The following is a 25,301-nucleotide window of genomic DNA, read 5'->3' on the forward strand; positions in this document are numbered from 1 at the left end:
CCTGTAACTAGGAATGGCAGTGTAAAATTAAGCATCTGCTAAGTGTGGGGAAATGGTGAATTTAGTATGTCTATAAAAGTGGTCTATAGATGTTTTTTTTAAAAAAATAAAATAGGGTTAAAAAAAAAAAAAAAGTTATTCTCCACTCAGAGAGAACATAAACTCGCAGGCCTTGAGCATGCGCTCATGCTTAAGGCCAGCACTGAAGAGGAGGCCGACATGCCGGTGCTACATTTAAGTAAGAAGAGGGCTCTGGGGGACTTCAGGTTGCGGCGAGGGGGGGGGGTGCCGGATCGCAGGGGGGGAGGGTGCCGGTTCGCGGGGGGGGGGCGCTCGCAAATCAAGGTGCGCTCGGTTTCCAAGGTGCCAATTTTGCAAATGTTTTGCTCATCTTGCAAAACACTCGCAAACCGGTGCATTCATAAACCGAGGCACCACTGTATATGGTTCCATTATTCTTCATTTACTGGCTGTCATTTTTCTCATTACATAAAATGTTACCTTGCTCGCTTACAGTCATCACCAAAGAAATGAAAAAAAAAAAGATCAGAAGCCCACTGATTTCTGCAACACACTTGCGTATGCTCCTGATTTCTTGCTTGTAGACAAGGGAGAGGCAATAAGTATTTTTTCTATCCTATGCTGAGCGAGTTACCTTTTGATTTGCATGTAACTAAACCACTCTGCACTTGATATTTTTTTGCTTTCCCTAGGTGTCCAGTGAGATAAATAAAATGTAGTATTGTAATGCTAACATATAAAAACTGCACAAATTATTTATATATATATATATATTTTTTTTTTTTTTTTTGCATCTGCAAACCAAGGAACTTCACTTCCACATTTGTTTTTAACTTGTCTCAATCACCTATATTGTATAGAGTAAAACTACTCACACCCTTAAAACTAAAGCGATGTGACCATGTGCTTAATCAAAAACGCAAACAAATTAAAGTGACAAGCCACTAAGCTTATGGCTGACTAATCACCAATCACTTCAGAATTAGTATGGAAAAATACTCTTCAAATATCTTTAAATATCACAGCTAGTGAAAAAAGCATTCATGCCTTTTTCTCACTCACTTCCGTCCTCCTCTCTACACCAGGTCAAATCATTCCCTACTTGTGAACTTGGGCCAAGAAATCCTCGAGGGACCCTGATGGAAAAGACACCTGGAGAGCACAAGGGGTAGAGAGGCCTATACAGAATACCTTACCCATCACAAAGAAAGTAGATAAGTTACTGGCGGTACCTCAGAAAGACATCGTGAGCTGGATTCTTTAAACCAGTGGTTCCCAACCCTGTCCTGGAGGACCACCAGGCCAATCGGGTTTTCAGGCTAGCCCTAATGAATATGCATGAGAGAGATTTGCATATAATGGAAGTGGCAGGCATGCAAATCTGCTCCATGCATATTCAGTAAGGCTATCCTGAAAACGCGATTGGCCTGGTGGTCCTCCAGGACAGGGTTGGGAACCACTGCTTTAAACAGTGCCTAAAATCAGTAGCCGCCTACATAAAATGCACCGGCCACAATCACACAGAGGTATATTTTCAAAGCACTTAGGGCTCCTTTTACTAAGCTGCGTTAGGGCTTTAACGCACGGAACAGCGCGTGCAACAATGCCCCGCACGCTAGACGCTAACGCCAGCATTGAGCTGGCGTTAGTTCTAGCCACGTAGCGCGGGGTTAGCATGCGCTAATCTGCTGCGTGCGCTAAAAACGCTGGCGCGCCTTAGTAAAAGGAGCCCTTAGACTTACGAAGTGCCACAGGTTACAATAGAACTTCGTAAATCTAAGTGCTTTGAAAATGAGCCCCTTCGGCACCATTTAACCCTTTATTTGGCCTTGTTGCTCAGAAGCAACGTGTTTTCTTAGGGGGGGGGGATCTGCATCTCCAAATGCCTGTTACTTTGGCACTGTTGCTCTGCCGCACCCAAAAAATTCTCTCCTACAACTTTTCACCATCTGCCAATTAAAGGGTTAAAGAATCGTGGCTATCAGCGCCTACCACAAAACTTAGGATCTGGTCACGTAGGCCAGGGTTTTACTGGCCTACATTGCAGACACCGAAGTTCTTTTGAGAAATCGGTCATCTTCGCCCCTAACCATGCCAACTTTGACCTTAGGCACTGCCAGGTGCCTTTGCTGTAGACACAAGTTGACACTTACTTTAAATAGTTGTTTTTTTTTTTTATTGTTGTGGGTTTTTTTTTTTTAACAGCATGGTCAATTACCGCATCGATTAAAGCCAATTAAATCAAGTTAGGTGGCAGTAGATACCTACTGCCACCTAACTTAGGGGTCCTGTTACAAAGGCGAACTCGCTATTTTAGCGCACGCTAAACACCAACGCGTCCAGAGGATATAATGGACATGTTAGCATTTAGCGCGCGCTAATTCGGCTAGTGCGCCTTAGTAAAAGGACCCTTTACTGTGCCGTTTACAGAATCAGGCCCTGTGTGACTCAATGTTTGAGTTATGCTTTGCCACAATTCTTGGTTCATAGTTATTCGCACGCGAGACATCAGTGCGCCGACAATTTGGCGCAAGACACCAGCTTGCTGGCAAAAAACTTACTTTTAAAGAGCTCCGACGTGGGGTGTGAGTGGTGAACCCCCCCCCCAGTTTACTTCATAGTCTTCGCGCTGCCGTTGGGGGGGAGGGTTGGAACCCTCCATTATAGAGTAAACAACTTTTTCCCGAGTTTTTGGGAAAAAGTTGTTTTCTCTATAATGTGGGGGGTTGCACCGCCCCACACCTCCCCCCAACGGCAGCACGAAGACTATGAATTCACACCCCCCCCCCCCGTCGGAGCTCTTTAAAAGTAAGTTTTTTGTCGGCGCACTGGTGTCTTGCGCTGAATTGTCTGCATTGCAATGTCGGCGCGCTGATGTCTCGCGCGCTTTTGTCCCGTCACCCAATTCTTACGAGACTGAGAGCAAGGCAGGAGTTCGGGTACTATACAAAATTATTGAGAGCTGCGTTAGGCCAGAAGGAAAGAGGAAATGAGCAGTTCTGAGGAGATGCCTGCAGAACCTTTTTCAAGATGCATGGGAAATCCAGCTTGAAAACAGGGTGAACCCAATGCAAAATAAAGCTTTTAAAATGCTGCAGATACACTGGACTGAAATGAGAGCGAGGGGGAAAAAAAAGCAAGCGAGGTAGCTCCATCCCCAAACTTGCAAAGCATAATTCACACAAATAAGGGGACCAAGTAACTCCTCAGTACTGGGTAAGTTTAACTGAACAGAGAAGAAATCAGATATGCACCTTTACTTTCCTACAGGGTAATTTGTATGCCGTTCATAAATCAGGGCACCATATCATTTTTATGATTTTGGTATGTGCCATCACAGTGACAAAGAAAAAGTGCAAGCATTTTAAATGTCCTTAGGTGACAAAGTCATATGGGTGCTTTCCTCTGTGCTTGGGTTTCACAACTTAGCTAAGTTTTCTAGCACACTGTTAGAATTGCCAGTCACATTAAAAAATATATATATAATTTGGCTATTTAGGTGCCCCAATACCATGCGCTTAGTGCCAATTTCACAATGGTATCTTGGCACCAGGATTCAGTTATAAAATACTAATACAAAGGTCAGTATCGGTGCATCCATCTATAGCAGGGATCTCAAAGTCCCTCCTTGAGGGCCGCAACCTAGTTGGGTTTTCAGGATTTCTCCAATGAATATGCATGAGATCTATGTGCATGCACTGCTTTCAATGCACCTGACTGGATTGTGGCCCTGAGATCTCTGATCTATATCCATCCCTTTTACGCTATTTCAGCAGCAGGCATAAGCTGAGGCGCCTTGTCTATCAAGTGATGTGTGTAGTTTACAATATTCTACAACCTACATTTATAAGTTCAAGGTACACACGTGTCCCATCCATGCTCACATGTACAAACCCATTGCAGTTAGGCACTACTTATAAACTACACCTAGTGCAGGCAGGCACCTGTCAATTAATGGCATCTAAGTGCGAGGGCCTGGAAGGAGTTTTAAAAGAAAATTTCTGAAGATAGAAACAATTTACACGCAGAAGTAGCTGTTACAAAATTGTCCTCTAGGCATGTATGTAAACTTATGTACATACTGCCTGTATACAGATAAATTTACATGGACTGAGCAGAGACGATTCTGGGTTGCTGTTGGGGCACACTATAAAAAAAATTGGATTGGATTTATTGATTTTTAAATACCATGTTTACATCTTGGTGTCAAAGCGCTTTACAACTGTTGTTAGTACAAAATGCAATAAACGAACCATGCCATCATAATAAAAAGCCAAAGAACATCTTGGTTATGCCAACAATATTTTTAACTAAGCTCAACAGTTTACGAAAACTAAGGTACAAAGAAGCATTATGAAGTTCTTCAGGCAAAGAGTTCCAAAGTGAAGATCCAGGTATGAAACACTCTTTGTTTAGTCATTGAAAGTTGAACAGTATCGAGACCTGGAAGTTGAAATGTGTCTATACCAAAAAGCAGGTATCAATGTGCATACATATAATCCTCAGGGTAGTTTTCAAAGTGAAAGAATGCACATTTTTGGTTTGAAAAGTTGCATCCACAGAGGGAAACATATGCAATGTACTATTTATTCATCAGTGCAATTATTACTGCCTTAAGGTTCATTTTACTAAGCTGCTGTAGAAAGTGACCTTACATGGGTTTTCCCTGCACACTGAGGCCATTTGTACCTACAGCTTGAAATTGGTTGGTTTTTCACTTTCCCTATTAATGGCCATGTACGAGTATTGCCATTAAAAAGATTATAGTAATAATAATTGTGTGAGCGATGACTGACACCTATTTTGTAGGCGGTATCGACTAACCCACTACTTCTGCGCTAATCAGCATGCAATAATATACATATGCTGATGTAGAGCAGAAACATCCACTCTCCACCCCCAGCATACCACCTCTGTGAAAAGATAAATATTAGTTTTAGCAGTTTGCATACGCAGATTAGGAACTTATTGCAAGACGTCCAAGCACTTACCGCAGCTTAGTGAAAGGACCCTTTAGTGTACAACCATAGAGCCAGGATTACAAATAGCACAAGAATTACCCTATAGAGTATAAACATTGCTCATACTGGGAGTACATGAAAATATAATGCTTTTCAAAAGCCTTCACACTTTTGTACATTTTCCACATTCCATATTCTAAAAATATAATAAATTTGGAGTTTGTTGCACTGATCTCTTTCAACATAAAAACAGAGAAATATTCAAAAAATAATTAATAAAACAAAGGTCCGTCTGCCTTAAATGAATGGGGATTTGTCTTCCTCTTGGAGATCCTGGTAACATACAGTGAATTTTGAGACCACTCCATGATGATAGCAAAAAGGATACTGTGTTTTTACTGTGTTTTAAGATTTCCTGATGGTAATGGAATCACAAAAAGGATGCCAGCAAAGAGCAATGACTCTTTGAAGAAAACTGGCAAAAGGAAAGATTTGTAAAGTGAAGTCAATGATTGTATTTGGAAATGTATCATTGGCTATCATATTCCAGCTGGGGGACCTTAGAAAATCTGACCATTTGAAAAGGGAGAGAATCTTGATGAGGGAGACCAACTTATCTCTTGCCAAGTCTATACTAGTACAAGGGTTCTCAAGCCAGTCAGGGATTCAGAATACCCACAATGAAATATGTTCAGGATAAATTTCCTATTGCCATTCCATACAATCCTCTCTCATGCATATTCATTAGGGGTATCCTGAAAACCTGTTTGGCTAGACATGTTCTGACGACTGGATTGAGAACCCCCATCCTAGAGGGTATAGTTGTTATCAATGTATTAGAAGCTCTCCACTAGAGAATGACAAGGGGACAAATTTTTCCCTGTCCCCACAGGAACTCATTTTCCGTCCCGTCCCCGCAAGTTCTTTTCCTGTCCCTGCCCCATGCCTGCAAGCTCCGTCCTCATCTGCACAAGCCTCAAACACTTTAAAATCGTAAGTGTTTGAGGCTTGTGCGGTTAAGACAGAGCTTACAGCAATGGGACAGGGACAAGGCCAGCAAAATAACTCACGAGGACGGGACGGGGAAATTGAGTTCCTGAGGAGACGGGGAATAATTTGTCCCCATGTCATTCTCTACTCTCCACCCATTCCATAAGAGATACCAAGCCAGTATGTATTTCAAGATATCCACAATGAATATGCTTGCAAATGTATTTCAGCATATTCATTGTGGGTATCCTGAAAACTTGACTAGTTTGGTGCATCCCCAGAACCGAGTTGAGAACCCCTGTATTAGAAGGTAGGGTCAAGGGAAGATGTTGCCATTATTTAATCAGAACTCTTTTTTTCCGCCCTTTATACTAGTCAGAACAACAAAGTGGTTCACAACAGAAAATAAGATATACAATTTCTACGTACTTCTGTGGAAAACTGTAACTTCAGTCCGTCATTCTAGTTTGTTTTAAGCAGAGCTTCCCAAGGGGGGTTGCAAAATCTGCATTTGGGGAGGGCACTAGTTGTACACCACTTTGACCATTTTTGGAATTGTGGTATATTTTTTAATTTTATCAAAATGTTTTAATACAATAAAAAATAAACAAACAAACGGACATCACTGTCCTGCAAGGCCCGAAGGTTGTGCACTTTCTGCAGCTACACAAGCTGGGTTCATAGTTGATGGTTTTAAGCTAAAAGACAAAGACCTAAGTTTACTAAACATTAGCACATGTTAAAAATATTACTGGCTGATATTTAAAATGGATTTAACCCGCTAGAAGTGGTTGCTGGCCAGTTAAATCAGGGCTATCCGCTAATTTCAAGTTGCGTTTAACCTGTTATCATGCTGAAAATTAGCGGTCAGTGTCTATGTGAAAACCAGTTTTTTGGGGTGCTTAACCAGCCAAAGTAACCATTAATATTAAGTTCTGAATATCGACTTAACCGGGCATGTGTTAACCAGCTCTTCATAAACTACGAGTAGAAATTCAATGCCGAATCCCAGATATGGCCCAGCACCGAATATCCAGGAATAATGTGGGCAACGGTCAGGAAAAACACTCACTGCCCCTGGCTGAATATTTACCACTTTGTCAGCACTAACTCTTCCCATTGGTGCAAAGGCACTTAATGTACTGTAACATTTAATAATAATGGCCCAAAGTTTCTTTCATTAATTATGATCATTTAGATCCTTCCTGACCCCAAAGTCTGGGGAGCTGGCCGATTTTCTTTTATCATCTTCATTTGCTCTCTACTAAGAAATTGCCTTATTAGGAAATTGTGATGTATATGGGAGAGGGAGGAGGTAAGGGTGTTGCTAGAGTGTTTTTTTGTTTTTTTATTTCTTCTAAATGTGATGTATATGGGAGAGGGAGGGGGTAAGGGTGTTGCTCGAGTGTTTTTTATTTCTAAATGTGACATTTTTTTTTACAATTAGGGCTATAACATACCTTAATGACTCCCATAATGCATGTTATTTGTCCCTTAATGTATGTTAGACTAAGATAACATATATAAAGGGCTAATTTGTCCTTATATCGCAGCTAGACCCTTGGCAGAAGCACCACAAAACTATCCCCGAGGGTTATCTGTGTCATTTTGAACTCAGCACTGGCAGGGGCAAGAGTGACTGGGGATCACTCCTGTCTTGAACTCCTAGGGATTGCTAAAGGTAGGCCCAGGTGGGACCAATTGGAAGGTGAGATCTTTGTTGGAAAAGGGAAATCAGGTTTGCACTAATGTAACGCAGGAGTGACTAACCCATAGTACTGAGATACTGCAGGTTAGTCACTCCTGCAGTAAACTTAGGTGCGGTACAAGCTCAATTTACACCACACCATAATTACTACTTCCCCTACCGCATTATCCAAGAGGCAGGTTCACTCCTAAGATTTGATATTTCAGCTAATTAATCGCAACTAGAGGTTGAAGGTACTGCCAGTTCTCTGCTGGACAACTACCTCATGGTTATAAGTACTGTTAAAGATGCCACGGATGTAAAGATGATGAGATCATCTTAGAACCTCTCATTTAAATCTAGAAATGTTTGAGGAACTGTTAGAAGCAGGTGTGACTGTCTCTAGCGCTTCACCAGACTGCCCTGTAGAGCATTTAGTCGACACTTGAAATGTAAATGTAAGCAGAAAGTGTTAACATGATGTTGTTAATTCATGTATCAATTCATCTATTAACTGTAAAACATGCTCCATAGTTTCTTATTTTCTGGCCTAAGAGAGCTATGCAAGATGCAAAGGAACTGTGTTTCTATGGTAAACAGCCAGAGAAATTTCTTCAAATTGTATTCAATTTATTAGGCGAACAAGTGGTGATAAACCAAGGAACATATTGCTGTAGGCAAACTTGTGAATTGTTTCCTTACTTTTTGTATTCTAGGATAAAGAGAATTATAGATTCCTTCATGGTTCCTGATAACAATGCTGGCAAGAAGCTATGTAGCAGTAGGGCAGAATATTATTTAGGCTCTTACCAGACATCAATATGAGAGTTTACCCAACAGACTGAGACTAGGTACATATCATCAGAATGCCTCCAAGTTTAAGGCTCTAAGAGGCTGGGGCTCAATCACTCACTATCCTTTTAACTTTCAAAAGAGAGGAACAGAGCAGCATGCTGCGGCTAGCACAAATGAGTCAGGATTATAGGCTGTAAATAGTCAGTTGTCACATAGGTCTCAAAATTCTTGCCTCAATCTTATACAGTATTCCTACAGTTTTTGAGTTAAGGCAGATCATTCAAGGCAACCGACACTTCCAGCATCTTTTGTTTAAGCCCAGTTTAAAAGATCTGACTCCAAATTTATTTAATACAACACAGGGGAGGTACCAACTTATTAGCTCTTCTGGATGAAATCAATTGACCCTGCTCTTTACTTGGCTGCTTTAAAATACTGGTTTATAAAGTATATTTTTTGTGGGATTGGATATTTGTCCTTGTAAAGGCAAAGCTGTACTGGGTAATAAGGTGGTAGCCCCCTGTGAATTAAACAAAAATATGGATTATTATTATGGCAAACAGGTCAGACCCTGTATACAAATCCCATCCACCCAGTGTAGTTCAGCTAATTCATTGGCTGTTCCCATTAGGCATCAACTTTATCACAATTATCCTGATGTGTAGGCTGTGAACCAAAACATACCAGGCATCTGATTCATGTATGGACATTAGAGACATGAATTGTAAATGGTTTTTATTATCCACGTCATGTGTTTGTGTGTGCATGTATTTTATGAGCTGATCTGAATTATTTTCAAGAAATATTTGACCTATTTATATTTATTGCATTTTTTAAATCTCTAAAACTGATTGCATTTGGATCTCTCTTTCTTATCTGCTCTTGTTCATCTATAAACAAAAACACAGCAAATTGACCTGATAAACCTGTCCCTACAATAATGCATGGTCGTGGCATCATTATATCAAAGGGCTGCTTTGCAGCAAAGCAACAATGGAGGTAGCTCAGTACAAGTGACTCAATCAAAACCCAGAACTGGGTCAGTTAAAGAGCCTGAGCTAGACCGCCAAAAAGAATGGACAAAATAAGCAGTTTTTCCTATGATACGAAAAAACTGGAAACTCTCTAGACTAACCCCCTCTTTTACAAAGCTAGCGGTTTCCGCGCGGCAACAGCCCCGAAACCCTATAAATCTCTATGGGCTTCGGGGCCGTTACCACAGCGGCCCGCGCTAAACGGCTTCGTAAAAGAGGCCCTAAATGTATAGCCCTCAATGGAGACTAAGTTGTTTAACTTGCTTTTTACCAAACTTTTGAAGCCACTCTCGTATGCAATCAAGATTTTTTTTGTTTTTTATTCTGTTTGAATTTCTATAATTGACTGTAATTAAAACGGTGGCATATGTTGTGTAGATCAGTGAAATAAGCTTCTGCTTTAATTCATTTTGAACTGTAATTTTTTCAGACAGCAGAATATGAAAAAATGTACAAGGCTATGAAGCCTTTACAAAGAACTGTATATGATAGCTTCTATATTCAGTTATAGTCAGTGCTGAGCTTTTGGTTGGTCAGTGCTTATCCCTAGTAGGAAGTATTTCTTATTTTGATCAGGGCTATTTTATTTATCTTTTAAAAATGTTTAGGTATATCTGTATAATGTAGTGTACCTTTAAGATAGAGGGGAGGGAGCAAAGTTTCCTCTAAGCTTTACAAGAATCCTCTGCCTACATTCCTGCCAGTGGGGGGTGCTGTTCCATGTCATATGTTCAATAGCAAAGAATAGGCACACTATGCAAGACTCCAGAAGGCCCGTCTATTCACAGTGATTGGAAACAATATTGAAGCACCACTTCCCCTACTGGCAGCAATGATGTTGGATGACTCCAGCAAAGCTTACAGTGAACAAGGAAACGGGGGGGGGGGGGGGGGGGGGGAGAGGGGGAGGGGGAACGGGACGACAATGCACTATCTGCATAACTTCTGAGATTATCCAAGGCTGGATTTTCCACAGGAAGCCAAGACTTGAATCCAAAATTGCAAACTAAAAGACATGAAAACCTAGTTGATAATGTGACCAACTCTGCTGAAAGTTGTCTAAAATTTATGTGTGCATTATTTAGAAAGTACAGGAAAGTAAGAAGAAACATGACAAAAGATTTCACATTCACAGTATCTGAAAGACAGCGAGTTGTCTCCTGGTTGTCAGTACCCAGCAACTCATGTTCCGATAAGTCTTTCTGATGAGACGTTCCTCTAAAATTTCCCTTCCAGCCTAGTCCTTCATTACCTGCTCCAAGAGCTTCTTTCCTTACTTAAAGATCTCCTCCGGCGACTCTTCTTGCGTGCATGACTTTTCTCTTTCTTGCTCTCACTGCCGAATGCCCTCTTATGATGGTGCCGGTCCGGAACTGTGCACTTCTGGCGAGAGCTGTGACACGTGCTGGAGTGTTTCTTGTGGTGTTTTTTGGCCTTGCTTTGGCCATCCGCCTCAGCGCTCAGGTCTCTCTTGTGTTTCCTTTTAACCTTTTTATGTTTAGCACCATCTCCACCGCAGTCTTTCCAAGCGTGGCTTTCTTTCTTAGCGGCAGCTTTATCATACTTGACCAGCTCAGAGCAGATTTCTTTTCCACTTGCATTCTGGTCACTGGTAGACATACTCCCAGGGTGTTGACTATTAGCAGGAATGCAGGCAAGCACAGCTGAATGCTTTTCTCCAGGACAGCTTTTACTGTTATTACAATTCAGTTTCTTCACTTCTTTGACACAAGCTTCCTGTTGAGGGACACCGTTTAAACCTTTGGAATCTGAATTCACATCCGGATTAGATATCCCATTTTTCTCAGAGACCTGAGTTATGAGACCCATAAAGGCCTGCGCAGACGTAGACGACACACAGCTGGATGAAAGAGTTTGTGTTACATTCGCCTCAGATTTCGAGGGACCACAGTCTGACTGTTTTCTCTCTTTGATCTGGGGAAGGATACCAGAGTTTTTATTCAACAGATTGTTGAGCAATTTTTCCCTTAGCTCTTTCTCTTTCCGCTGAAGTTCTAGAGCCCGTTGCTTCTCTTCCTCCACACGTCGGAGTTCAGCTTCTTGCTGTTTTCTCCTCGCTTCCAGCTGTTCAAGGCGAAGTCTTTCGGCTTCTTGCTGCTCCAGTTCCATCAGCTTTGCCACCTAAAACACATGCAAAAGAGAACATAGAGTGAGGAACATATCTGTAGAGTACATTTGTATCTCTGAAATATTTCTCTACTAGCATTAACCAGTAAAGAATAGCCAGGCCCTCTCTTATTTTGGAAGAATTATGTATTTTAACTGCAATTTTTATTTTAGTCTTGTACAATTGCTGTAGTTTAAAAACTGGAGAAAGTCAGCTGATTAATTTTGCTCTAGGGCTATAGAACTGCTGCTCTAATACCTGGTAGCCTTAGACAGATTCAATGGATAGCTGTAGATGCCATGTCCATTTTAAGAGAATAACCTCAAACTTGTGAGAAAATCTGGAGAAATGGCCTTTTCTCGATGCTTCTCCTCCCCATCATCATGTTCAGGCTTTGGAAAACTTTCAAAATGAATATGTGCACAGCATTTGCATATAATACATCTCTTGCACAGTTGTTAGGATTAGTGTGAAAGCTCAGCTGATTAAGGAGACTAAAAGGTAATGGCCCTGAACACTACTGGATTACAGCACAGAGACAGATTTGACCACACCATTCTGAGTCCCTCAATCACCCAACATCCTATAGTCACAAATGAGCTCTTTCAGGGAGGGATACTGTGACTATGCAAGTTAACCCCATCATCCATGAACTAGTTCTATATAAAATGATGCAATAGGCTAATTCCTTATAACTTTGGGAGAAAGCAAAGTAATGGGGGTTCTCTGTAGACAGCAGGGGAATGCAGCCATACTTGTTCGTGAAGTCCTCAGGCTGAGCCTGTGTGCCGGTGCTCTTCCCTAGCTGCAGGAAGCTTTTGGCTTACTGGGCATGTGCATGGACAGTTGTCTACTGTGGCTCTTCCCCTCACCCTGTTAATTTTGTCTCTAACTGAAAACTATATTTATAATTTAGAAATTATAATTTAGGTCTTAGAGGGGACAGAGAGAGGGTAAGTGTGGCTGCATGTCCCTGCTGTCTACAGAGAACTCCCGTTACAGGTAAGCAACTTCGCTTTCTCCAGGGACATACAGGCATATTTGTAGGCAAGTATCAGGGGGACAGAAGCTGGATAAGGGTGATGGTAGGAACTATGGAGCAAACAGGTTGTGTAGGACAGACTGTCCAAAGCAAATGACCTGTGCTGAACTCTGGTCTAAATAGTAATGTTTAGTAAAGTGTGTACAGAGGACTAGGTTGCTGCTTTGCAGATATCTTGAATTGGAACAGAATAGCCTGTTACTTAAGGTGCTGTCACACATAAGCTGTGTGCTCCTATTCTGCAAGAGTATGGTTGATCTGCTTTAGTTTAGCAGAATTCGATGCAGTGGGAAATCCAAATGGAGATGGCCCTTTTTAGAGGCTGAATGACCTGGATTGGCCTGGCTGAGGGTGACAAAAAGTTTATTGGTATAATGCAGTCTGCTGTTGCTCTAAGGTAAAAAAAATAAATAAATAAGAGTTCTCTTCTCCAGTCCAAGAAATGAAGGTGTTGCTTACCCAGCGAGTTATGTGGAGGAGGAAATAAGGATGATAGAACTTTAGTCTGGTTAAGCTGGAAGTCTATAACTACCTTAGGAAGGAACTTTGGGTGAGTGCAAAACTGGACATGGTTTGGGAAGAACTACGTGCATGGGTAATATGTACTGGAGTTCACCGACATGTCTTGCAGACATAGAAACATAGAAACAGACTGCAGATAAGGGCCACGGCCCATCTAGTCTGCTCACCCCAATGACCCTCCCCTACCCCTCTCTGTGAATAGATCCCACATGTCTATCCCATTTGGCCTTAAAATCAGGTACGCTGCTGGCCTCAATAACCTGAAGTGGAAGACTATTCCAGCGATCAACTACCCTTTCAGTGAAAAAGAATTTCCTGGTGTCCCCGTGCAGTTTCCCGCCCCTGATTTTCCACAGATGCCCCCTTGTTGCCGCGGGACCCTTGAAAAAGAAGATATCTTCTTCCACCTCGATGCGGCCCGTGAGATACTTGAATGTCTCGATCATGTCACCCCTCTCTCTGCGTTCCTCGAGTGAGTACAGCTGCAACTTATCCAGCTGTTCCTCGTACGGGAGATCCTTGAGTCCCGAGATCATCCGGGTGGCCATTCTCTGGACCAATTCCAGTCTCAGCATATCCTTACGGAAATGTGGCCTCCAGAATTGCATGATGGCTGCAAGAAAAACCTGTCTTCAATGTTAGGTACTTGTGAGAGGCAGTACCCATTGGTTCAAAGGGTATGTCCATAAGGTGATCTACTATAGTACTATGTTGAGATTCTATGTTAGCATTGGGTCTCAATTGGGAGGGTGGAGATTGTTGAGGTCTCTCATGAAGTATGCCACCAGAGGATGTTGTGAGATTGGTTTTCTATTCACCTGTTCATGATAAGACATTAACCGCAGATAAATGATACTAGACTGAATTTGTCTTGAGACCTGAATCAGATAGGCAGAGAAGATAAGCCAAAATTAGAGGAATCAGACATGTGATGGAAACCTGATCTTGGGCAGATGCCTAATGAGAAAACCAAGCCAATTTTGATTGGCAGAATCTTCTGGTTGAAGATCGTCTTGTGGTTAGGATCGACTTCACAGTCGAGGGTGCTCTGTTCAATTTCCAAACTGTGAGGTTCAGACTGGGTACGTTGGGATGAAGAGCCCGCAGTTCTGTTGGGAGATGGGATGGGATCTCAGAAGAACCGACAGAGCATTGATTAGGTCCAAGTGGGTACCAAATCCGTCTAGGCCACTGTGGTACAATTAGGATGAGATGTGCAGAGTCCTTGATAACTTTCTGTAGAACTCTGGATATGAGTGGAAATTGTGGAAAGGCATATAGGAGAGTTTGTCCACTGGATGGAAAAAATATCCCATGTGATGGCTCGAGGTGCAGGTCAAAGTGAACAAAATTGACAGAATTGTGCATTGTCCTGTGAGGCAAATAGGTATATGTCTGGGGTTCCCCATAACTGGAATAGCCTGTGAATCACCTTGGGATTGTGAGATCATTCATTAGGATTGAGTTTGCGGCCAAGAGAGTTTGCTATTATGTTCTTGTGACCTGGAATATATACTGCTTGCAGGTTTGCTTTGAGGGATAGAACAAGGTACCAGAGGTGAAGGAGAAGGGTTCCTGACCCTCCCTGTCTGTTGATGTAGAACATTGCTATCTGGGTGTCTGACTGTATGAGGATCTGTTTCTGATGAATCTATGACCAAAAGGCTGGTAAGGCATAATAGACTGCATAAAGTTGGTATGTGGAGGTGCATCTCTTTTGAATTCCAATGACCTTGTGGATAGAGGCAGCCCAGATGAGCTCCCCAGCTTGTGTTGGAAACATCCGTTGTGATGGTAAGATGAGAAGTAGGAGGTTGAAATAGGCAACTGTGCTGAAAAGGTGGCAAGTGAATCCACCACAGAAGAGACGTTTTGATAGAGTTTGGGAGTGAAATCTGATGAGAGACTATGGATCTTGAGGTACCACCTCAAAGGTATCTTGTGCAGACGTGCATATGGTGCTAGAGAAAGAAATGCTGCCATGTGGCCTAAGAGGCATGAAATCTGACATGCTGATAAGTGTGCCAATTCTCACTAGGTTGCAGAGTTGGATGATTGCTCTGTGTTTATCCTTGGAAAGATAGGCATGTGCTGTGATGGTGTTTATGTGAGCACATAAACAGGAATGAGAGATGACCTGTCGTAGTTGATAAGGAATCCAAGGGACAGTAGAGTGGATAAGGTGTCCTGGATTGTGAGAAGCAATCTATTCCTGGAATGAGCTACCAGAAGCCAGTCATTGAGATACAGATAGGTGAAGTGGCAGCACTTGCGAAGATGTGCCACTATTACTGCTAGGCACTTTGTGAAGACTCTTGGGGCCAACGAAAGGCCAAACAGGAGTATCTTGTATTGGTAATGGTGGTTTAAAAAACTTGAAAAGTAGGAACTGTCAGTGAGCGTGATGAATGGGGATGTGGGTGTAAGCCAGTCTTTGGGTTTCAAAAGAAGAAGTAAGTTGGGAAAGAGATCATTCTGAATTTCTCCCGCTTGAGGCATTCGTTGAGTGAATGGAGATCTAGTATGGGATGAAGACCCTTGGAATTTGGGGGGATTAGGAAAATATTTGGAGTAGAAACCCCTGTTGTGTTGTTCAGCAGGAACTTTTTCAATTGCAATGTACATCAGAAGAGTTAGTTCTGCTGCAAGTAGCAGAATGTGGTGGTGAGGAGTTTTGGAAGGTCTTGGCAATTGGGAATTCTGGATTCTTCATTGAAAGATGAGATGATAGACCTAAGAGATAATATTTAAGACATCCTGGTGCACCAAGAGCAAAGGTTCTGTGGGTGTGGAACATGTTTGGAGAAGCACAGCACTACCGTGAATGAAGCGCTGCAGAAGACCCAAAAGGATGAAGGTGACTGGGAAACCTGAGGTTGGAGAGTATGTACTTCCTGAGATTAAAGGAAAGGTATAATGGGTAGGCAGGGGTCTGCTTCAGGGGAATGGGGTCCACAGCACGAGGGTCTGAATGAGCTTTGAGTTTAGTGTTAGCCTGGGCCTCGAAAGGAGCCCCTGAGGAAAGAGGGTGGGGATTGCTTTAGAAAAATGAGAAGAGATACCTGGATCCTTTTCATGTCTTTGGCTTGACGAGGGAGAAGGACTACGAGGCTGAAGATTGGCCTATGGGAGCCTTCTTTGTTTGGTGGCGCCACTTAATTGTTTAGGTGTCATGCTGAGGAGCCGCTGTAGTCATAGGAGAAGTAGCAGTTCTGGCTACCTCCGATTTTAGTTTTTATTACCCAGCAAGATCTGCCGATTGTCTTCAGTCTGCAGCTGTCAGGGATCATCTAGTCACCTCCCCTGAGGTGACGAAACAAGTTCCTGGGGGAGGGAGCGTTCATAGCATCCTGCAGATGCGATGCACACATTTTCATCATATCATAGAGCTGTGAAAAACTGCTACTGCAGGTACCAGCCTCCAGGGAGAAGAGAGTGTCCGTGGTGGTCTTAAAAAGCTGTTTGTTTCAGAAGTCAAAACTCAGTGTAGCAGCAGGTTTGATATGTCAAACGACAGATAAAAAATATTTCTTTTTAATCCTTTTTTTAGTAGTCTGGTCTTTACTATGGTTGTGTCTAAGAGACAGAATTCTATATATCTTTGGGATTTCCTTGTACCTGTTGAGGGGGATGTCTCTGTGTGTGTGTGTGTGTGTGTGTGTGTGTGTGTAGAAAGAGGGGGAGAGCTGCAACTATTAGGAGCAGCTGAAGAAAAAACTAACAGTGGGAGGGGCCACAATAGGCAACAGTCCTTGCATGTGCCCAATAAGCTAAACGCTTACTGTAGCTAGGGGAGAGCACCGACACACAGGCTCACTCCGAGGACTTCAGGTGTGCCTGCTTGACTCTGGAGAAAAATATATATATCAAACAAAGCACCTCAGTGATTCACAATGGCAGGACAAACCAAAATAAGGGGAAAAGTGGAACCAATGTTCTGGATCAAAAGGTTTATTTGCAAAATAGAAAGCAGCAGCAAGTCTTCAACATGGACCAACAGTAAAACTAGAAGCTTGACAATACAGTTCACTTCAACAACGGGACCCAACAAGGTCCGTGTTTAGGCTAAATGATAGTGTCTGAAACTATATTAAACCAATATAAAACACTGGAAATAAACCAAGTCAGTCGTAGTCTACTTTTGAATAAAGCTCACTGTGGAATTCGTTGCTGGAGAATATGGTGAAATCAGTTAGCATAGCAGGGTTAAAAAAGGTTTGGATAATTTCCTAAAAGAAAGTCCATAGGCTATTATTGAGATGGCTTGGAGAAATCCACTGCTTATTCCTAGGCTAAATAGCCTAAAATCTGTTTTACTTCTTGGGATCTTGCCAGGTACTTGGGATCTGGGTTGGAAACAGGATATTGGGCTTGATGGACTTGAGTCTGTCGCAGTATGGCAATTCTTATGTTCAGGTCAGTAGCAGTGTTCAAAAGGAGACTGCTATGGACTTGGTTTATTTCTGCTGTTTTATACTGGTTTAATATACTCGTAGTTTCAGACATTACGGCACTGGACCCCTGAGGAAGGCTATCGCTTAGCCGAAACATGGACAGCATTGGGTCCCACGTTGAAGTAAACTATTTTATCAAGCTTCTAGTTTTACTGTTGGTCTATGTTGAAGACTTTGCTGCTGTTGTGTATTTTGCAAATAAACCTTTGATTCAGAACATCGATTCCACTTTTTTCCTCGTTTCATAAAAATATATATGACGTATTACTCTAACCAAAATAAGGGTTATAATATTTAAACTAACCAAATAACTATAAAATACTGTATAATATGTGCTCAGTTGTTAAGCATCATAACACAAACCACAAACATCATAACACAAACCACAAACTAACAATAAGTACATCTTTAAGAATTATCCACAGTAAACATAATAAAACTCAAAAACAAAGATTGTACTTATCTTACTGTCCATCCAACAGGACACTATGGTAAGTACAACATAAACGCACTGTTGTCGACAATGCTGAAGTCCTTCTCTGTCTATTAAACCCGACTAGTATAATGTGTGACACCACAATTGAGCACATAATAGTAATGTATTTTATATTTATTTGGTTGGTTTAAATATTTTACCCATATTTTAGTAGAGCAATAGACTAATGCCACCAATGATCGACTAGGTTGGAAAAACATTCAAACCATTTACTTAAAAGAAAAACAAAGCAATAAAAAAATTTTGTAGATGGTTCCCTTTAGTAACAAGGACAAAAAGGGTGCTAAAGTGCTCCTAAAGGTATATTGTAGAGCAGGGGTCCCTAACCCCCGGTCTGCGGCCCAACTAGCATCTGACAGCCATGCCGCAAGATATCGCCTTGTGCAACATCTATCAATCACGCACAGCAGATCCTCACCGACTGCGAGGCCAACATACCTCTGATCTGAAAAGCAGCAGCGGCAGCAGAACTGAATAGGCTACTTCGCTGCCTTCCCCCTGCTGCTGCATCACTGATGATATCATTAGTGATGCGGCGGCAGAGGGAAGGCCCTGGCGGGGAAGGCAACGAAGAAGCCTGTTCAGTGTTGCCGCCCATGCTGCTTTTCAGAATGGAGGTATGTCCGGGTCTTGCGGTCGGAGGGTCATCGGGGTTCTGCTGCGCGTGGGGGATGGGAGGGAGAGATGGAAAGGTGTTGTGCAGGAAAATATTATTATTATTATTATGTTCTTGTATACTGCCATACCCAATGAGTTCTAGGCGGTTCACATCAATTAATTAGGATCCGATCTGCACACGGATTTACAACATTTTGTCGGAGGTTGGCAGGGTCCTGCTGTGCATGGGGGATGGGACTAGGGAGAGGGGGAAAGGTGCTGCGCAGGGAGATGGGTTGACGGGGTTGGCGTGGTTCTGCTGCATGTGGGGGATGGGAGGGAGAGAGGGAAAGGTGCTGCGCAGGGAGATGGGTTGGCGGGGTTAGCGGGGTTCTGCTACACGTGGGGGATGGGAGGGAGAGATAGAAAGGTGCTGCACTTGGGGATGGATTGGAAGGGTCCTGCTGCACGGGGGGTATGGGAGGAAGAGATGGAAAGATATCTGATGATGTCATCAGTGACGCGGCAGCAGAGGAAAGGCAGCGAAGCAGCCTGTTCAGTGCTGCCACCGTTGCTGTTCGGAACAGAGGTATGTCAGCCTCGTGGTGGGTCAGCAGGGTTCTGCTGTGCGGGATGGAAAGAAGTTGTGCAAGGGGATCTCTCACGGCCCGGCGTGTCACTGTCTTCCATTGTCCCTAGATGGGATCGTCTGGTTGCAGGAAAATAAGCTCAGGGCTCCCACTGATTCTGCATTATGGTAAGTTGTTTAGAAATGTAATGTATATTGTATATAAAACTACCCTACGAACCCACCCCAAATCCTCCCCCCTTACAAGTTCCTGGAAAAATTTGCTTTTATAAACGCGGTCCTTGGTGTCAAAAAGGTTGGGGACCACCATTCTAGAGGACTGAACCTTATGGCTTTAATAGCTCAAGGAAGCAAAGTTTCAGCTGTTTCTTTTTTTTTTTTTTTTTTAGCTGTAGTGCATAGAAAAGAAGAAAATCGTCCCTAGGAAAGATCTTCTCAAGCAGATCAGGAGCAATATCAGCAATCTTATCCTAAAGCTCTGAACCGAGTTCTAAACAGATTTTGATGAGCATCCAAAGTGGAAAACACTGCCACAAATGTAAAATTTTCTAAAGCCAGAGCTCAACAAAATTCAATATGGCAACTTATAATCATAAGAAAATTGTATTTCTTATTTAGACCAACAGATGTGAACACTCAGACTCCTAAAACAGATTACAAACTGCAATTACCTTAGCCCTGCTCAGCAGCTCTGCAATTAATTTAATAGACTCTAGGTTCCTCTGAGCCAATAAGAGTTTTCTCTCTTCATATCTGATCTTTTCTTCCAACCTCTTCTGCTTTTCCGCCTGTATTTTCTCAAGTCGCCTCTGATTTCTCCGAGCTTCACGCTCCTTCTGTTTCTGCTCTTTCCTACGTAACTTCTGCTCTCTTTTCCTTTGTTTCTCCAATTCTGCTAGTTCTTTTTGTTTCCTGGCAAACAGATTAATATTTTATTAAACATGTACATACAATACATTGGGGAATTGTTGAATCAAACGCAGCAATTACATTATACAAACACCAACTGAACAAAAGGTTTACAATAGAAATCACTGCCTCAGGGTGAAAAGATTCACTTGTACTGTCATCTCTGGAAAACATATCTTTATGTAACTTGGCAACATACCAATCAGTATAACCTTGGATGCACTAAAGAAAAAATTATTGAAATAGGTTGTACAGTATATACTCTTATCAGATCACTCAATTCCCGAACTGGTGTACTGTCTTCTCAAAAAACAAAAGGAATTGACCCCAAAATATCCACAAAGAAGAAAATCCAGAGAAAACCAAAAAAACTCTGTGGCATGACGATGTTCCTAAATTGACTTTATTTGAAAGTATCAAAGTTCCAAAGGTACACTAAAATCATCCACGTAAAATAATTCCATCCACATAAAAGTAAATCATCCACATAAGAGCCTTAAAGGACCTAGTCCGCTAGGGATACAGGACCCAACACGGTCCGCGTTTCAACAAAAAGTCTTCTTCAGGGGTCCCTGGGGGTCACCTTTATAGGACCTCCAGGGACCCCTGAAGAAGACTTTTTGTCGAAACGTGGACCGTATTGGGTCCTGTATCCCTAGCGGACTAGGTCCTTTAAGGCTCTTATGTGGATGATTTACTTTTATGTGGATGGAATTATTTTATGTGGATGATTTTAGTGTAACTTTGGAACTTTGATACTTTCAAATAAAGTCCATTTAGGAACATCGTCACTCCACAGAGTTTTTTTGGTTTTCTTTGTACTGTCTTCTCAACATCAGAACCCTGGCAACAACAAAAATAGCTTGCCGAGAATAGATAAACGGAAGGTCTCTGATATTTCACGATGGCCTTACTAAATCTGCAAAGAACAGTTATTTTGTCTCATTTTTCCATGTTTTATTACTATAAACACATATTTCAATATATTACCAAATATATTACACACAGAAGTGGGTCCTTTTACTAAATTGTGGTAAAATTAGGGCACTTACAATAGCTTAAAAGAGCTTACCGTGGGACATACTAAAGTGTCCTGTGATAATTTCCAAATCTGCGTACACTTCCTACATGCTAAAAATTTCTTATTTTGGGGTTGATAATCAGTGACTGTATCTAGATTAGGGCAAACGGATTAGCACAGGATTACTGCACGAGCCTTTACTGCCCATAAACTGGATGGTGGCAAGTGCTCACTCAGCAATACAGTAGAATCTCAGTTATCTGGCACCCATGGATAATAGTTTCTGGTTATTTGAGAGTTAATGTAAAACTAGTTGTGTCTCCCTCCCCACCTCACTTTATCATCCACCATCCCCACTTGTAGGTACAGCATCTTCTTCCCTTCTTTCTCTCCCCTCTTCTTCCCCCCCCTCCCTCTCCTCCACTTAGGCAAAGGAGCAGAGCAGGTCCTGACAACCCCCTCCCTCCCTCCCTCAATCATCTGACAATGTAGTAGCAGCTGGTGAGCAGAGGAAGCACTGGTAAATAGGCAGCTTCTAGCCAATCCAGCAGGATCAGCTGTGCTGCTTTGGGAGCTGGAGGGAGGAGGGAGATATTCAGCTGCCGCGATGCTTCGGGAGAGAGGGAGGAGGTTATTGGGTCAGGAGCACCACTTTGGACATTGTCTTAGAAGCACAGGAGATTTTTTTTTTTTTCCTGACAATTTTTTTGCCAGTTGCTTGAGTGTATCAGTTAATTGAGATTCTACTGTATATTTTAATAGCTAGACACTAATGGAGACATTAGAACATCATCATTAATCAGCCATTTTACTGTAGAAGTAAAAGTGGCTTTAATACATGGGAAAAACCTGCATAAGGGAACACTAGGGCCACTTTTTACTGAAACTTAGTAAAAGGACCCCTTAGTTTCTACGACAACTAAACCTCTAAGCTTGGCATTTGTTGTCAGTCTATAACTGCAGCCTAGCAGTGTATCAGCAGGAGGGCTGCTTAGAGCCAGAAGAATAGCTATGGCACAGCCAAGATTCAGTAGCCGGGTGACTAAAAGCGGAAGGTGTAGCTCAGTCAGTGGATCGGCAGTTTAGGCAAAAAATGAAATCAGAAGATTGGAGTATATGAATAAAATAAAACAAAAAAACAACAACTAAATAAGAGAGAGAAACAGATGGTCAAGAATTGAGGAGTAAAGGGTCATGAATTGGATATAACACCTTTCTGTGGTACAAGCACAGCAGTTTACATACATTATATGTAGGTATTTCCTCTGTCCCTAGGGGGCTCCTAATCTGAAGTTTTGTATCTGGGGCAACAGAAGGTTAAGTGATTTACCCAGGGTCACAAGGAGGGGAATCAAACCCAGTTCCTCAGGTCTCAACCCACTAGGCTACTGCTCCACTCCCACAGTACAAGAGAAAGTAATTACTCACCTGTAGCAAGTGTTCTCCAAGGACAGCAAGATAAGTATTCTCACATGTGGGTTGTGTCCTTGATGGAGCCCAGATGCTGCCCAGCATTCTGTAACTTCTCAAAGCCTTTGGCTGGTGCCCACCGTCCATGTACAAGTGCCCTCCTGGCTGCTCTAGTAGCACAGTATGTATTTATTTATTTGCTGCCTAAAACCTAGGCGGCTTACAATAAAACACATCCATAACCAAATAAAACAATAAAACCAAACAGTAAACAAAAACATCTAAAATAATCTTCCTCTTACTCCATTAGATTCTCAGTATCAGTCAGAACCTTTTCTAAATACAAGAAGAGGCCTCAATTCAGCGAAATGCCTGAACAAAAAAAATGCATTTTCAGCAATTTTCTAAACTCCAGAGCATCTGCACAGAATCTTAAATTCCCTGGCAGAGCATTCTACATTGCTGGCCCTGCCACTGAAAAGGCAGAGTTAACTTTCTCAGCATAAGGAACCCCATCCCGTCCCCCCTCACCTAACATTTTTTTTCAGATCTCAACATATGTCTAGGCTGATACGTACATAAAATTTCCTTGAAATATCTTGGCAATTTACCATATATCCTCTGATGTACCAATTTCAAGACCTTATATTTTATACGAAATTGGAGCTTCTTTAACAGTTACATTAAAAAAAGTTTAAATAATGCAACTCCTAAGGGAGGTGGGAGGGTATGTGAGAATACTTGCTCTGTTGTCCTCAGAGAAGACATACTACAGGTGAATAACTTTTCTCTGAGGACAAGCAGAACATAGTAAACTCACACATGGGTATCCATAGCTACCAGGCTCACCAACAATGGCAAGCCCAATCAAAACCAAACACTAACAAATAAACAGGCCTCTTGTGAAGGCTCAGTCTGGAAATGAATGGGCCTAGGACTCCAACCTAATTCTGCAGAACTGTCAGACCAAACTTGACTTGATATCGTCTGCTCAAGACAATGAGATGCAAATGTGTGGCCTAAAGACCACACTGCAGGTTTGCACATCTGTTCAATGGAGGCCCACTTCAAGAGACCTACCGACGCAGCCATGGCCCTCCAAAGTCAACCCTTGGCAACTGACAAAGGTCTGAGGCCACATCTGGTGGGAGAGCATCCGCAAACTCAAGTACTTTGTGCACCAAGGTCTTCAAGTAATGCTCCTTAGAGCTAGTAGCAAATGAGCAGAGCTCTGAAACTCTTTTTCTCCAAAAAAGATTCAAGCATCCTTGCCTCAGGGAGCCAAGCATGGGTTCTCAAGCTTTTGGGCCTTTGAGAGAAGATTATACCACCATGGAATGGTGCGGAAGCTGCAGCTTCTCAAATCTGGGAGCCTTCTGGGTTGTATACATAAAGTCTGCTTTCTTAGGTACAACTTGCATAGAGAGTAGGGTCTCCAGATTCTTCATCTATGTATCTTTAAGATCGTTGTGAACAAGCACCGTCACAGCTTCCTGAGGAGGAAATTCATAGTCAAAGACATCCAACATCACAGCCAGGGGCTTGTTCTTGACATCCAATTTAAATGAATTGTCTCTGCCATTATTCTCAAAATATCTACAAAGGCGATTCCTCTGGGAGAAACTTCCTTCTTCTCTGATGTGGGAAGGTGTCTGAAGGCAAGCTAAAGGGATCTCTCCTCAGTAGTTCTCTGGCTCAAACTCAGAGCCCCAGAAACAGTCTGACTCAGACAGCAAAATATTCTTCATGGAAAGTCCGAGTCTGTGCCTGCCTTGGTCTATTAGATGGACAGCTGGGCTCTGGACAAAAGTGCTGAGGTGTAGGTCTTCTCCTGGACTCTGGGATCACTTCCTCCCTCAACAGGCTGGAAAGAAGCATAACAATCGGTCAGTGCTGGCTCCAACACCCAGCGAGGCACTGGCATTGATGAACATCCAACAAGCAAGGCATACATCTCCATGATGGGCTGAAGCAGCACACTAGTCTGTACCTCGATGCCTTAGCATTGTGCCACTCCAGGATGCACCCAGTCCACACCTCGAGGGCAGGCATCAGTAAAAGCAGAGGTCTGTATTGGTGTAGAAAGTCTAAAAATATGTCAGAGCTGAATCAGAGGCAGGGTCCCGTCTTTAGGGAGACTGGCACATCAGCACTGCTATACAAAGGGGAAGTAGTCCATTTGGGTACTGGTGATGCTGATGCTTCTTCACCTCTGCTTAGTAATGGAGTCCTTCAGTGTCAATGAGGATGAAGAGAAATCAGTCAGTCAGACATGGTCCTAGCACAGTCTTAAACCCTTTAGCAGGTTTCTGGGACATCGTGGGAAAAACAGCCGCTGCAAGACCAAATGGCTCAACTGTGGGAAAAAAGATTTTGGTTTTTTAAAGATCTAACTGGGAGCTCAAGCCTAAAGCAGCCACGAAAAAATAAAGACATGAAAAAGGGCTGAAAATAAGACAAAAAATGGAAGAGAACAAAAATGAGGGGGAAAAAAAAGAAAAAAATCCTGAGCTACTCACTATAAGAACCGAGAGGCAGGAAAGCAAATTCTCTGTCAGAGGATAAAAGGAGAAATTAGGTTCTTGCCTGCTAATTTACTTTCTTTTAGCTTCTCCAGACCAGTAGAGGTTAATCTTTACGAATGG

General features: G+C 42.4%; 1 protein-coding gene across 2 annotated transcripts in view; it reads right to left on the reverse strand.

Annotated features, from left to right (window-relative positions):
* Positions 1-7,258: 7,258 nt before the first annotated feature.
* AKAP17A (A-kinase anchoring protein 17A) overlaps positions 7,259-25,301 on the reverse strand; it is a 42,522-nt gene continuing 24,479 nt past the window's right edge. For both annotated transcript variants that reach the window (XM_033949592.1, XM_033949593.1), the window contains 2 exons: positions 19,988-20,228; positions 7,259-11,630 (listed from right to left, as the gene is read on the reverse strand). In XM_033949592.1, the coding sequence (XP_033805483.1) occupies positions 10,737-11,630; positions 19,988-20,228 (1,135 nt within the window). In that variant the 3' untranslated portion in view covers positions 7,259-10,736. The remainder of the gene's footprint in view (positions 11,631-19,987; positions 20,229-25,301) is intronic.

This window comes from Geotrypetes seraphini, chromosome 6 (genome assembly GCF_902459505.1).
Source record: "Geotrypetes seraphini chromosome 6, aGeoSer1.1, whole genome shotgun sequence".
NCBI lineage: Eukaryota > Metazoa > Chordata > Amphibia > Gymnophiona > Dermophiidae > Geotrypetes > Geotrypetes seraphini.